Consider the following 13,623-nt stretch of genomic DNA (forward strand, 5'->3'; position numbering starts at 1 on the left):
ATAGCGAATTTATTAAACAGTCGTGCCACTTTTGCATGTGCTAACCTGCGTTTTATTCACAAACCACCCACAATCCAGTTCACCCAGGTGCCAAATGTGCAGAAAGAGCACTGTACTGTGTGTATTTACAGTAAATTACATTTCTGTCATTCCTTTCATCACAAACACACCTCCTTTGTAAATTAGGTTAATTATAGATTGCCTCTTGTTTACAAAAGGCGTTGTACTCATATGATATTGTGCTGTTCACATGCTTTGTGCTGTTCAAACTGAAGTTCATATAAAAGATCACGGGAAAGAAAAAAAAGATTGTCAGTTGCATTGCGATTTTCTTTTCGATGATTAAATGTTTTGAAGCTATATTTAATTAGTTGACAATTACCTAACATTCTATTGATTTCATTTATTAGTCATTAGTAATTGTTTTAAAAAGTACTTAGAATTAAGGAGTTAAACACATAAATTAAATATGATTTTTAATGAAATGAAAACATCAAGAATAATTTTGATTAAAACCACTTATAATTTTGGAATTGAATCATGACTCTCAGAATCTTTAAATCAGGTTCCTAAATATTCACACCCCTAGTAAAATACATTTTTGACTGATCACGGCAGGAATTATTCATCAAATGGTGATCAAATGAAGGAAAACAGATAGACATTGTTGGTGAATTCGCCCCTTAATATTCCAAATTTTCTTTAATAAATATCTTTGCTCAGTTGTCATACCAATATTTTTTATTCTGCTGATGTAACCAAGGACGTCCAGGCAGTGAATAATGGTATAGATAAATAAACTCATGTAGCACTTCGACTGTCCACAATCCAATCAAGAGGACAAAAATATCAACCGCCGTATATTATTTCCCACTCCTTTTCAGAAATACTCAACTCTAAAAAAAAAACCTGGCAGACTTCAGGAGACATCCTCACCTGTTCATCATACGGTCTGTGTCCAGGAGCTTGAGAATGGACTTGCCGTCCATGTCTGGGGGAACGTCCATCCCTGCAATGTCCAGGATGGTGGGCGCCAAGTCTATGTTCAACACGATGTGGGGGTTGCTATGGAAACAGAAGAGTGGGTCGCCATTTGACATAAAGGTCAGAAACCAGACGAGCAGCACATGAACACTGACAGATAATAAGATATAGACAGTGAGAGAAATATGGAATACAGCTGTACTCCTACTGAATATAGACTACACTGCATAGTGACTGCTATTTCTTGGCTATTTTTTAAAACGTAGTATGTAATATACTTTTGTAATATACGAAACGTCATCTTTCGCTCAGGTGGTGTGAAATAGGTAAATTTCACATATATCTTTCAGACTGAGCCGATATGATTTGGGGCGTCACTTAAGATGGTTGAACACCCAGTGAAGTATTGGGCAATCAGATGCACACTGAGCGTCCATGAGCATAGATAGCAGCATGCAGGTCAGAAACCAGACGAGCAGCACATGAACACTGACAGATAATAAGATATAGACAGTGAGAGAAATATGGAATACAGCTGTACTCCTACTGAATATAGACTACACTGCATAGTGACTGCTATTTCTTGGCTATTTTTTAAAACGTAGTATGTAATATACTTTTGTAATATACGAAACGTCATCTTTCGCTCAGGTGGTGTGAAATAGGTAAATTTCACATATATCTTTCAGACTGAGCCGATATGATTTGGGGCGTCACTTAAGATGGTTGAACACCCAGTGAAGTATTGGGCAATCAGATGCACACTGAGCGTCCATGAGCATAGATAGCAGCATGCAGGTCACATACTAGCAGGGCTGCAAGTGCCACCTGAGCAACTGTTATTGAGATAAATGTGAACGCTAACGCAGTGGTTCTCAAACCTTTTGACTCCAAGAGAGGCCCCCACTGTCCAAGACAATATTACAAGATATTTTTAATTGCTTCTGCTGTAATGACAAAGCTGCTTGTTTTCAAACCTTTTTATTTAAAAACAAGAGGAGGGTCAATATTAAAATAAGGATAAAATAATTAAAATGAGTGCATTAAGATTATATTTTGTTAGAGGAAAATTATATAAAATAATTGTAATTATGTAAAATAAAATGTGTCAATTTTACTTGAATGAATTAAGCTAAATAAATAGATTAACTGTTATAAAATAAAATGAAATAAAATATAAAATATTAGATGAAAAATGTTAACAAAAATCAGAAATGTTACCTAGGCAACTAACTGAAATAAAATAAATTTAAGTACTAAAATGACAAAAACTAAAACTGAAATAAAAATAGACTATTTCAGAAAAATGAATTACAGTATTAAAAAATATTTTAAAAATATAAACAAATTATTTACTTATCTTATTAACTATATTACATTAGAAGAACATTATATAGAATAATTATAATTATATGAAATATTAAATAATTAAATTCTATAATTTCAGAAGAGTTTTATTTTTGGGGATTCAAATCATCTTAAACTCACAGATGGTAATTTCTACCGAGAAAAAAAAAGGATCTTGACATAACTAGAAAAATATATATTCATTATAGACATTTTCATGACTTATTAGGATTTGATAAATGTCCATGATTTTCAGGTCTAGAAATCACACTTTTACAATTCCCTCATATATCCACTTGATTGGCTTTATGACTCTCTCCTCTCCACCTGTATCTGGTGTGTGGTGAGCGCACTGGCGCCGTTGTTCTGTGGCTGCCGTCGCATCATCCAAGTGGATGCTGCACACTGGTGGTGGTTGAGGAGAGACCCCCACATGATTGTAAAGCGCTTTGGGTGTACGGCAATACACAATAAATGCGCTATATAAATGCATAATTTATTCATTCATTCAAAATGCATCATTCATATTTATTGTGTGAATCCTGGTTCTTATATAAAAATTAACAAATTTAAAAATAATAATAATAATGTGAATATTTTGTAATTGTTTTTATTTTATATTATATAGTTTTTTTCTGAAAATTGTTTTGATGTTTTCTTTTTTTCAATGTATTTTTTAAATTTTTGTAAATGCAACTTTTAAAGGCCCTATAAAAAGTAAAGTTTATTATTATTATCATCATTTCTGACATCTTGATTTTTTTGCGGTTTTAGTTTATTTTAAAGCTAAAGTGTTTTGTCCTATTTAATATCATCTTGCGGCCCCCTTGTAAGGTGCTGAGGTCCCTGGTTGAGAGAACTGAGCTAACAGAGAGTTTTCTATTATAAACCTCCTCGCCTGATATATTAAACATTCACCTTCTGATGCTGAAGAACAGATCAAACCCCTCAACGTGCCTAACTGTGGCTGTTCACTTTGATTTAAAAAAAATATTAAAAACTTATGAGTGTCAATTTTAACTGACCATTTCAAATCCTGTGAAGTCAGTGAACTGAAACTCAGTGGAGATTAATCCAATCACATCCGCTCAGTTTTCAAAAAATGAAATTAGGCTCATCTCTCTCTCTTTTTTTTTATTGCCTGAAGGCTCATCTGATGTTGAATTGGCCCCAGCTGTGCCTTTCTCACCCTGAGTCTCCAGCCAAGCTCTTTATCCTCTTTTCTGTGCCTTTCATTCACAGTAAAAAGTCTTGTGGTCTTCACATGAGTGGTCTTTACTGCTGTTAATGAGCTTTTCTGACAAAGAGAAGCCAGATCACACAGCAGTGGTAAACAAGACTAGTGACTAATGATATTAAATGCTGACGAGAGAAAGAGAGAGCTCTGGTATGGTGCTCCCATGGGGATGCAGGTTCAAATATGGCCTGCAACGTGCAGATTTCATTCTCTCTCTTTATATGGCAGGACATTGGAAAGTCATTAAAACCCCATAAATCAAGTTTAGACCTCATTTAAGAGTAATTCTGGCCTCTGTACAAAAACCATTAAACAAAGATGAATTACTATAGACATAAATGTTATATTAAATTATCTAATCATATATGATACTACATTTCAGGAAATTATATTTTAAGAGATTTAATTTTGCAATGATACATTATATTATATAAAAAAATAGTATTTATATAAATAAATATATGAATAAATATAAATATTGATTTATCATGGTACTACCATCTAAAACCACTACATTTTTTGAGGGTTGTCTCTGGCTTGTCTCTTGGATGGCGTCATTGGATACACACTCACATGCCTCCTGCCTCCACATTTGGGCCGCGGATGTAAAAGGGAACTCTGATGTCAAACTCATAGGGCATGGATTTCCCCTTGACCAGTCCGAATTGACCGATGTGGTATCCGTGGTCAGCCGTGTAGATCACATATGTGTTGTCCAGCTCCCCAGTGTCCACCAACATGTTGTATATCTGCATTCAGACAGAAGAAACATAACAATGGTAGAATAAATTATTAGGAACTTTTTGTGGCTACGGTCAAACAAAAATTCTGGAGAAAAACAAGACAAAAGCATCATGGGACTTTTTAGTGTGAATCCATGAGAATTGTAATGTTATATGTACCGCCACATATACAGCAATTTCATTCTCTTGAGCAAAAACTGTACATTTACTTTCATTCATTCCTTCATGTATGAAAGAATGAATGAATGAATTAATGTGAAATGGACCACTGCACTCAGTGTTGTTACTGTTCACTAAAACAATGAAAAATTATTTAGTTAATTGAAATTAAGCTGAAATAAAATATAAAATATTAGATGAAAAACAAAAACGAAAATCGGAAACTGAAATAAAATAAAAGTACTAAAATTACAAAAACTAAAACTGAAATCAAAATAGACAATTAAAAAGAAATAAATTACAGTATTTAAATAAAAAAAAAAGATAAATAACAACAAACTAATAAAATGATAAAAAACAATAAACAACTAAAACTTTAAACTGAAATTATTAAAATAAAAGCTTTTTCAGAACATTGATACTGTAAATACCATAACTAGTATTGTTTAAAGTGTTAGAAAATGTAGAAAAGTGTTAGAATTATTCAGTACCATGGAATATATGGAGTAAAGGTAGGACATGTCTTATGAACATGATTCATACATCAAAAAAATTAAAATAAAAAATACAATATATAAATATATAAAACTTTTCCTTATCAATCTAAAAATGCTAAGACTGGTTAGGAATGGTTTATATATATATTATTTAAAAAATTGCATTCTCTTTATATTATTTGTAATTCATGAAATTTGTATAACATGTTTAACTGATGTACCTTCTCCACACTATCATCCACGGACAGCAGCGTTTGCAGTCTCTTGCGCTGCAGCATGTTGGTGAACTCCATGTGAATGGGCTTCATGGGGCCGGTGTAGCGCATAATCCAGTGTTTGTCTGGATTAGGGGCGTAGTTATAACTGGGCGTTCTGAATGGAGAAGAAAAGAGTCACCGTCAGTGGACCTGCTGAAGCATGACTGAGGGAAATCGAGAGAGTTTTCAGAGCATCTCAAGACACTGTTTGTTGACTCTGTTCTGCTGAAGTCAGAGGAAAGCACACAGACAGATTTTGACAGCTGGGATGTGTCTGCGTGAATGTGTGTCTGTGTGTTTGCATGGTCAGAATTACAAATGACAGCAATCGACTGTGTGCTTTCTCTCCCGTCTCCTCAAAAATGACACATTGCAATTTTACAGTCTCATGGTTTCTCAGGCGCTGACTGACAGACTGACATTCTGTGAATGTAATGGTTGCTCAACCATTATTCAGTGATAAAGAGAGAGAGAAGTGTTTGTAGCTCCTCTTCCTCGCTCCTGTGAAAGGCGTGAGGCCTATTAGAAACAAACAGCACTTACACTCCTTCAGCCTTTACAGTTGTGATTAAAAGCCCCCAGCTCTATTGTTTACAGCCATTATTTAAAGTCCTTCTACAGACAAATCAATGTGAGCATCATCACGCTTATCCGACTGCTGCCTGGCCTTGTTTTGAGGGTGCCGTATATTTAAACTGATAGCAACTTAGCGACAACAAGGGACGATGTAAATCTCTGTCTCTTTGTTTAGTATATCTATTTCTGCACTGGGACCTGAAAAAATGTGTACTGCTGTTCCTTTGACACTTGTTTCTTTTCCTTTTTTGTGTCTATACAATAGCTCTGATTCAAAATGAAGTGTGCTGTCTTCTTAGACATATTTTAAGGTAACAAAATATGACATTTTAATCAATATTTCCCTACTGCTGTTTCAAATGCTAAGAAATAGTAGTGAGGATTTTGATTCATCTTTAATTTGAATGATTTTACTAAAAAGATTCATTGAGATTAATTGAATGATTCATTCACTGACCTTTTCTATCGATTATATTGATTGTTTTTCCTGCATTTGATCAAATAGTTCATTAATTTATGTCACGAACATGATGCTTCATTCATTGTCGCTCTGGTCACATTTACACTTAATAAGATGCGTTTTTTCAATCCAGTCAACAGTAAATAGGGTCTAAAACATTTTGAGCTTGTCCACTTTGGACCATTTCCAGAGCTTTAAACACATTAAACTGGATTGATTTTGTAGTGTAGATGCTTATGTGGTTGAATGTGTTAAAATGGTAAAAAAAAAAAGAAGCATTTTCTGCTTTTTACCAAAACATATGGACTACGGTCAAAATCACAGCTGCTTTCTTTATCCTTTTGCAGAATCAGAATCAGAATGAGCTTTATTGTCAGGTATGTTTGCACATACGAGGAATTTGTTTTAGTGACAGTAGCTCCACAGTGCGACAGAATGACAGCGACAGGACAGGACACAGATAATAAAAAAAATTAAAAATAAATAAACAATAAAAATTAAATAAATAATGTACAAATATACAAAAATGGACAATGTGCCAAATAGCACAAACACAATATACAAAATAGACAATTCGGTATGTACAGGTATGTTAGGTGCAAATTTGAAATGTAATAAGTATGTGTGTAAAATCAAATAAAAAGTATGATAGTGTAAATTCGCTTCCTTTCCCGATTGCTTGGGTTTGTTGAGTCAATAGTGTTTCTGCACTGCACTCGTTCAAGATAAACAGAACCCAGTAAACAGAATAGACCTAGTTGATAAATATTTTATTCAATACAGAAAAGTTGAGTGGTAGCTATAGTTCTAATCTGATTCACCCCTTATGGAAATTAAACATGGTTTTATTATAGCAAAGTGGTAATGTTTTTTTTTGTTTTTTTTTGTTATTGGCATATTGATTACCCTTTGTATAAATAGTTTTACTACAAATACCATTATTAAACCATATACCCTGCTGAAAAAAACTGCAAAAACTGGTTGGCTGGTCTTAGCTGGTTTAAACTGAAGTAACTGGTTTTAGCTGGTCTCAGCCTGGCCAGCCCCTCTAAAACCAGCCTGCTGACCAGCTACAGTATGTAACCAGCCTGGACCAGGCTGGATGACCAGCTAAAACCAGCCAACCAGTTTAGGCTGGTTTTAGCCGGGGGGGGGGGGGGGGGGGGGGGGGGGGGGGTGTTTAAGTGCTGTGTATTTTTAAGCTTATTAGGCAAGGCATTAGCTTAGCAACATGCTAATGTCAGGCTCAAGTGAAATTGACTAAACAGTCAATTAAAATAAGTAAATTTGATTAAAAATATAGTATATTATATAAATAGTAAGCATGTATTTTTTTGTTTTATTTGTAGTAAAACCATTGTTAATTTTTTGCAATTATAAGGGACAACACACTATTATGTGCAATATTTAAGTCCTCTGTATTTTTAAGCTTATTATGCAAGGCATTAGCTTAGCATCATGCTAACGTTAGCTTGGAATTGACTGTAAACAGAAAAGTCTATTATAAACCTAAGTCAATACAGAAAAGTGTTGAGTAAAAATAGTTCTAATCGGACTATCAAGACAGTAGCTTAGCAACATGCTAATGTAAAACTCAAGTGGATTTAACAGTAAAGGAGTAAATATAAATATTTTACATAATACAGAAAAGTGTTGAATAAAAATGATTTACATTATCATTTAATATTTGTGTGCATGCTCTGTATTTCGTATTAGACTACCACACTAGAATTAATTGTTAATTGAGTCTCTGGTGTGCTTGACGTGAGGAATGCTATTGCTACACAGTTGCTCCAAATAAGTCACATGAGATCCCATCATGGTTAGAATACGGCCTCAGAAGGCAGCTGCCTATGTAGACAGTAAACAGCATATTCTCTCTCTGGTTTCATCTTCTCTATTGGTCTACACATAATCCTTTTAAACGCCCTTTCTCCCTCTCTTGTTCGTTTCTGATCATATTTTCATTATTCCCTCCATCGCAGGAGTGTTGGAGATGAAACAGGTGCAGCGGGATCACGCGGCGATGAGAACAGGGTGATTTTCCCTCCGAATAATATACGCTCTCTGACTATCTGTGCATGAGGATTTGGACAATATCTCTGCAATGGCCTTGTGCCAGTCGGAGGGGCAACGAGGGGTTAATTACATTCAGAACTGTACGAGGGCAAGGAGCAGAAAAGTACAGGACTAGCGGGAGGCCATTATGGACGGTGGAGGGTGGTTGCAATGGACTGAACGGAGAGAATGAGGGCGGTCCCAGGAATTTTTCATGGGATGTTAAGACAGGAATTCTGGGGCATTCTCCCCTGACAGCAGGAGAATGATACATGCATATGAAATATGAATACATGTGTGGCGCTTGCCCACTTTTTATGGCTACAGGGGTGAAAAAAGTGACATATTTCTTTGCAATATAGGTACAATCAGACAGGTGGCGATGTTATAGAGGTGGATGTGAATCATAAAACATGTTTTATGAAAAGTTTGTGTGCAAAAAGAGACTGGACGTGCAAAACAGGAGCAAGGCTGTTTGTTTTTTATTGGTGAAAGCGAGATGACATCATAAAAATAATAAAAGCACATTAAATTCCAGACTCTCTGACTCGAGCAGTTACTTTGAAGGGATGATGGATGTTTATGTGAGACATAAAATGGGCATCTCCTGGTTTATATCTACTCTAATGGTGAATCAAACACCTGTTAAACTACAAAAGAAAGCTTATCGCACACACACTGTTTGAAGAGCTTCCCAGTTACCAATCAAAAAATGGATATCTATTAATTTATTTTGGATTTCTCCTTCACAAGTCAGCTTGAGAAAGCGAATGTACACGTTTGTGAACATTCTGTCTGATTTCATTCCTGACGTCTCAATATTTCAGGAAAGACAGTAATATTCATTGACAGTACTATATCTCTTTGCTCTCGCCCTCTCTTTTTCTTGCTTGAATGCGAGAGAAATGGGAGCTCATGGCCGTGTGGTTTTGTGCTTAGAGACACAATGTCCTGAAAGCAAATTGAATCTGAGAGAGAGACAGACAGAGAGAGAATTTAGTACATTAGAGGCTTTTTGTTTGCTCATTTATGGTGTGTTAACTAGATAATATATCTGTGTGTGTGCTGTCGGATGTATCTGGGGCATGAAATATATTCTATACAAGTACATTAATGTAAATCTTTAAGCTTGTTTTTTACTGTTGTTTTATATTTTTGAAATATGTCATTATGCAATTTATAGTGGATTTGGTCAGTTCTCTCTTTCAGGTTCATGTACTGAGCAAGGAAGTTTAGTGTAGTTAACTGTTAACGTTTATAGCGAGCTGAATAATAACATCTGGTTATTAGAACTGAAATTTGAAGGTAACTTCTTGCTCGATTGATATGTTTGTAACATTTTTCTGTTTTTTTTATTGAAAAATTGTGCTTCAAACATTTTTACAAGTTTACAAATTTGTTCTAAGAAATGTAAATTATATAAATTTCACGTACATTTCATTTTTAACTACCTTTTTGAGTAGATTTTCATGAATCCGACCTCTGCCCAGGGATTTCCTGTATCCAGAGGCTGAATTTATGAGGTTACCGGGCACAACAGTAGACATGGAGAACTATAAAATGAGATTTTGAGATTACTTTGTGTACACAGAGAGTGAGAGTGGGGTCCTAGAGATTTAGCAAATCCAGCTACCTAAAAACAACTGCATCACGTGTAGACAGGATTTAACCTAGACTATGTGAGTGTGTACAAATATACTTTTCATCATCATGCTTGTACTCGGCGTGTGTGTGATTGTGTGTGTGAAGAATGGGACGAGGATTACAGACCCTGGGAAAAGCATAGACAGAGACAGGAGGATTTATCTGCTGGAGAGACAGAAATGGAGAGATGAGATGAACGAAGGGAGAGAAAGAGACTGGTCTGGTACCAGCTGGTGGCCAATTAGCAAGAGAGCAGGAGAAACCAGCAGAGAAAAACAAGTGTGTGTGTGTGTACATTAGTGTGAACCGAAGAGGACTGTTTCCATTATAACATCTCTATCGAGTAGCACTTGAGTGACAGAAATAGAGAAAAGTGCAGTAAGATTTCTAGTCACAGTGTTATCCATGATTTCCAGCTGTTTCTCTGCTCTCTTCCAATTCATCTCCACTGCCACGGACCCTTTTTATGTTTTTGTGTATGTACAATGGAGTCCAAAAATCTGAGACCTCAATTAATTTTTTTTTGAGCTTAACCTTAAAATTAAATGTAAAAATTATGAAAAATGTACAACACAGAAATATAAAAAATTATATTGAATATAGCCGCAAGCAGCAATTAAGGAACCAAGCACTACAGAAGCAAACAAGACAGCGAGCACAGACCAACTGCAGCAATAAGAAATTGAAGCCAATTTAAAATGATTTTATTCAAAATGTAGTATTATGCAATAGGATTTAATGGATTATCACTTTGAACAATAGGTGGGGCGGTACCAAATCGATGTGGCGTGTTCAGTGTGAGATGGCAATGGCACACACAAAGTTTGGTGTCAATATGTCAAAGCTTTGCAGAGATACAGCCTCAGATGTAGTTTGGTATCGTGCCAGCAAATTCATTTATGTGTTAAACGAAAACCGTTTTGTCTATTGAAAAAAATCCATAACTTTTTGACGGCATGATCTGAGTCGAATTTGGTGAAAAATCAGACCAACGACCTAGGAGGAGTTTGAAAGTAGGTTTTCAAAGAAAATCTAAAATCGCGGACAGGAAGTTTGGCTGATTATGGCATAATTAGTAAAGATGTTCTCAGCATGACCAGTCCCATGACAAGAAGCAATAATTAGACTATAATTAAAAGCTATAAGAAAAAACATTTCTTTTCTATTTCATTTTAATTTTTAAAACAAAGTGGCGCTGCCCTGATACGTTTTGAGCACCTTCAGGTCATGGTCTCGAAGACACATACCGAGTTTTGTAATGATACGCCAATGTGGTCAGAAAATATAGCATTTTACGACAAAATTCAAAATGGTCGATGCCCAATATAGCCGACATGAGAAAATTGGGTATAGTTCAACTGTGTTTACTGAATCTAAACAGGGGTGGTTCTGGTTTGTAACACCCCCAAAAGCTTGTTCTCCATCACTGCATACTCATGGATGAGACATAACTACATAGCTGATAGTTTAGTCAACCTTGACTGAATTTGATATAGGATAATCGATGAAAAAAAAAAAAATTAATTGCAACAGTTCTATCATACCTAAATTGAACTCTGTGCAAAAGAAAAGGAATCCTCATGTGCAAGAATGTGAAAAATGGCGGAAGTCAACAGCTCATTTGCCAGAATGTAAAATTAGTTATTTTATGCATTTAATTATGGTTTCAGAGCATATTTTCTAGTACAAGTGCACTGTGCTCACATTTTCTTGACTTAACTGATCATAGTTTCTTTTGCGCTTTATTTATGATGAAGAGATATAGAGTGTGCACTTCATATTTGTGTACAGTTGAAGAGTGTGCGCCATGAGCACAGTAAAATGGCTGACAGGACAGGAAAGTTTGTTTTTCTAAGTTTTACTGACATACAGCCTAACAACATCTCATCAGACCGCAGTTCACTGTTGTTCTACTGAAGCTCATTTGGCCCATGTTCCTTTCCGTGCTCGTTTGATTTGTGTTTGACGCTGAGGTGAAGTTGAAGTTCGTGTCTGAAAAGTCTCTCGATTGTTGTGGTTGTAAAGAGATACGGCGGTTCAGTGTCTTAATAAATGCATTTCTTGTTAAGAAAAAAAAAGAGGCAAAAACTAGTTGTGAGTGGGGTGGCCAAGCTTTGGTCAGTGGTGGCCACGGCCACCCTTGGCCATCCCCTGGCTCCACTATCTGAATCTAAAGATACCAGTCTTGTGATTTTTGGCCAATCTGCTCAGAAATTATAAGCAAATTATAAGCATTTTTCATATCTCCAAAACCACTAGATGGCGCTGTGCAGAAACTGTGCAGGTTATCTCAGGTCATGGTGATTATAACACAACAAGTTTGGTCTCAATACGCTACAACATGTCTTTACAGGCAGTCAGATGTTCTTCTATTGAAGTTTAAGGTGCTTTTTGGATCATTAATCAGTTTTTACACACACTGGAGGAGTTCATGTTTCCTTAAAGACGAAAAAGAGACAAAGCAAATACCAATACGAAGTCATTCTGAAATTCATCAGTTTTTTAGCTTTTTAAATTGAATGTCATGCAATGGAGGTTTGGACTCACATGTGCTGTGAAGCGTTGGGGAAGGCAGTTGTGTACTGAGGGGCCGCGTCCTCCGGACCATGAGGGGCGGCGTGACTGATCACCATCATGATGGGTCGGTGAGGGTAGATCTTCTTTGACATGCGGAAGTAACTGATGCTGTCATTGGTTATGAGATCTGTCAGGTAGTCCTACAGGAGGTACAAAGATCTGATCATTAATCTACTAAATTAAAATATTTCAGTCTCAGTAATTCAAAAGTTTACCATATACACACATATACCCCACTCAGAAGCAAACTTTTCTGTTGTCAGAGAGCTTGAATATTAGCCACTTAGATGAGACTGATAAACCCTGAAAAAAGACACTGAACTTTGAGAGAGAGCCAATGAGAGAAAGAGAGTGAGAGACTGACTTTGTTATAAATCAGTCAAACAAGACTATCAATCAAACTGTTCCAGAATGGATGAAGACATGACAAGAAATTAAGAAAGGTGATGCAATTTGAAAAGATGAGGTTCCACATGATTGGCCACCTTGCACACACACACACCTTTGAGTATTCAAATCCGTGTTTCTCTCGGACACCATTCCTGCACAGAGTGTAGTTGTAGAAGCGGGAATTCTTCACCATGGCCACCCACTCCTTCCAGCCCGGAGGAATGTAAGTACCATTATACTCATTCAGATACTTCCCAAAGAATGCTGAGAAAACACAAACACAAAAGGGTATAGTTATCATAAAGAAAATAGAGTTTAAAGGAGAGCAAAGTAGAGCACAGAACAGTATAATAAAATACAGCAGAGTAGAGCAGAGAATAGACAAAAAATAAATAAAGAGTAGAGTAGAATAGAGCTGTCAGTCCTGGGTCGTGTGTTTCCCGCCTCTTGTGTCCTTATATAGTTATTTTCCTGTCCTCGTTTAGTGTGATTATGATTCCGTTCAGCTGTGTTTGATTAATTATCTAGTTTCATCCTGTGTATTTAAGTTCTTGTCTGTTCAGTTAGTTTTCGTCTAGTCTACACGTTACTCCCGGTGTTTCTGTGTGTCAGCCCTGCTGTTGTCTTGGCCTGTTGGATTGTTTTAGAGTTTTAATTTGCGTTTACTCAACGTCGCCGTGTTCCTCGTTCCTCC

General features: G+C 36.0%; 1 protein-coding gene across 6 annotated transcripts in view; it reads right to left on the bottom strand.

The window, feature by feature from the left end:
- Nucleotides 1–13,623, bottom strand: part of LOC306860696 (extracellular sulfatase Sulf-2-like) — a 178,221-nt gene that overhangs the window by 16,434 nt on the left and 148,164 nt on the right. For all 6 annotated transcript variants that reach the window (XM_079402523.1, XM_079402524.1, XM_079402521.1 and 3 more), the window contains 5 exons: nt 13,042–13,193; nt 12,510–12,679; nt 5,189–5,339; nt 4,142–4,317; nt 937–1,065 (listed from right to left, as the gene is read on the bottom strand). In XM_079402523.1, coding sequence (XP_079258649.1) covers nt 937–1,065; nt 4,142–4,317; nt 5,189–5,339; nt 12,510–12,679; nt 13,042–13,193 — 778 coding nt within the window. The remainder of the gene's footprint in view (nt 1–936; nt 1,066–4,141; nt 4,318–5,188; nt 5,340–12,509; nt 12,680–13,041; nt 13,194–13,623) is intronic.

Source organism: Barbus barbus (genome assembly GCF_936440315.1).
Source record: "Barbus barbus genome assembly, chromosome: 41".
NCBI lineage: Eukaryota > Metazoa > Chordata > Actinopteri > Cypriniformes > Cyprinidae > Barbus > Barbus barbus.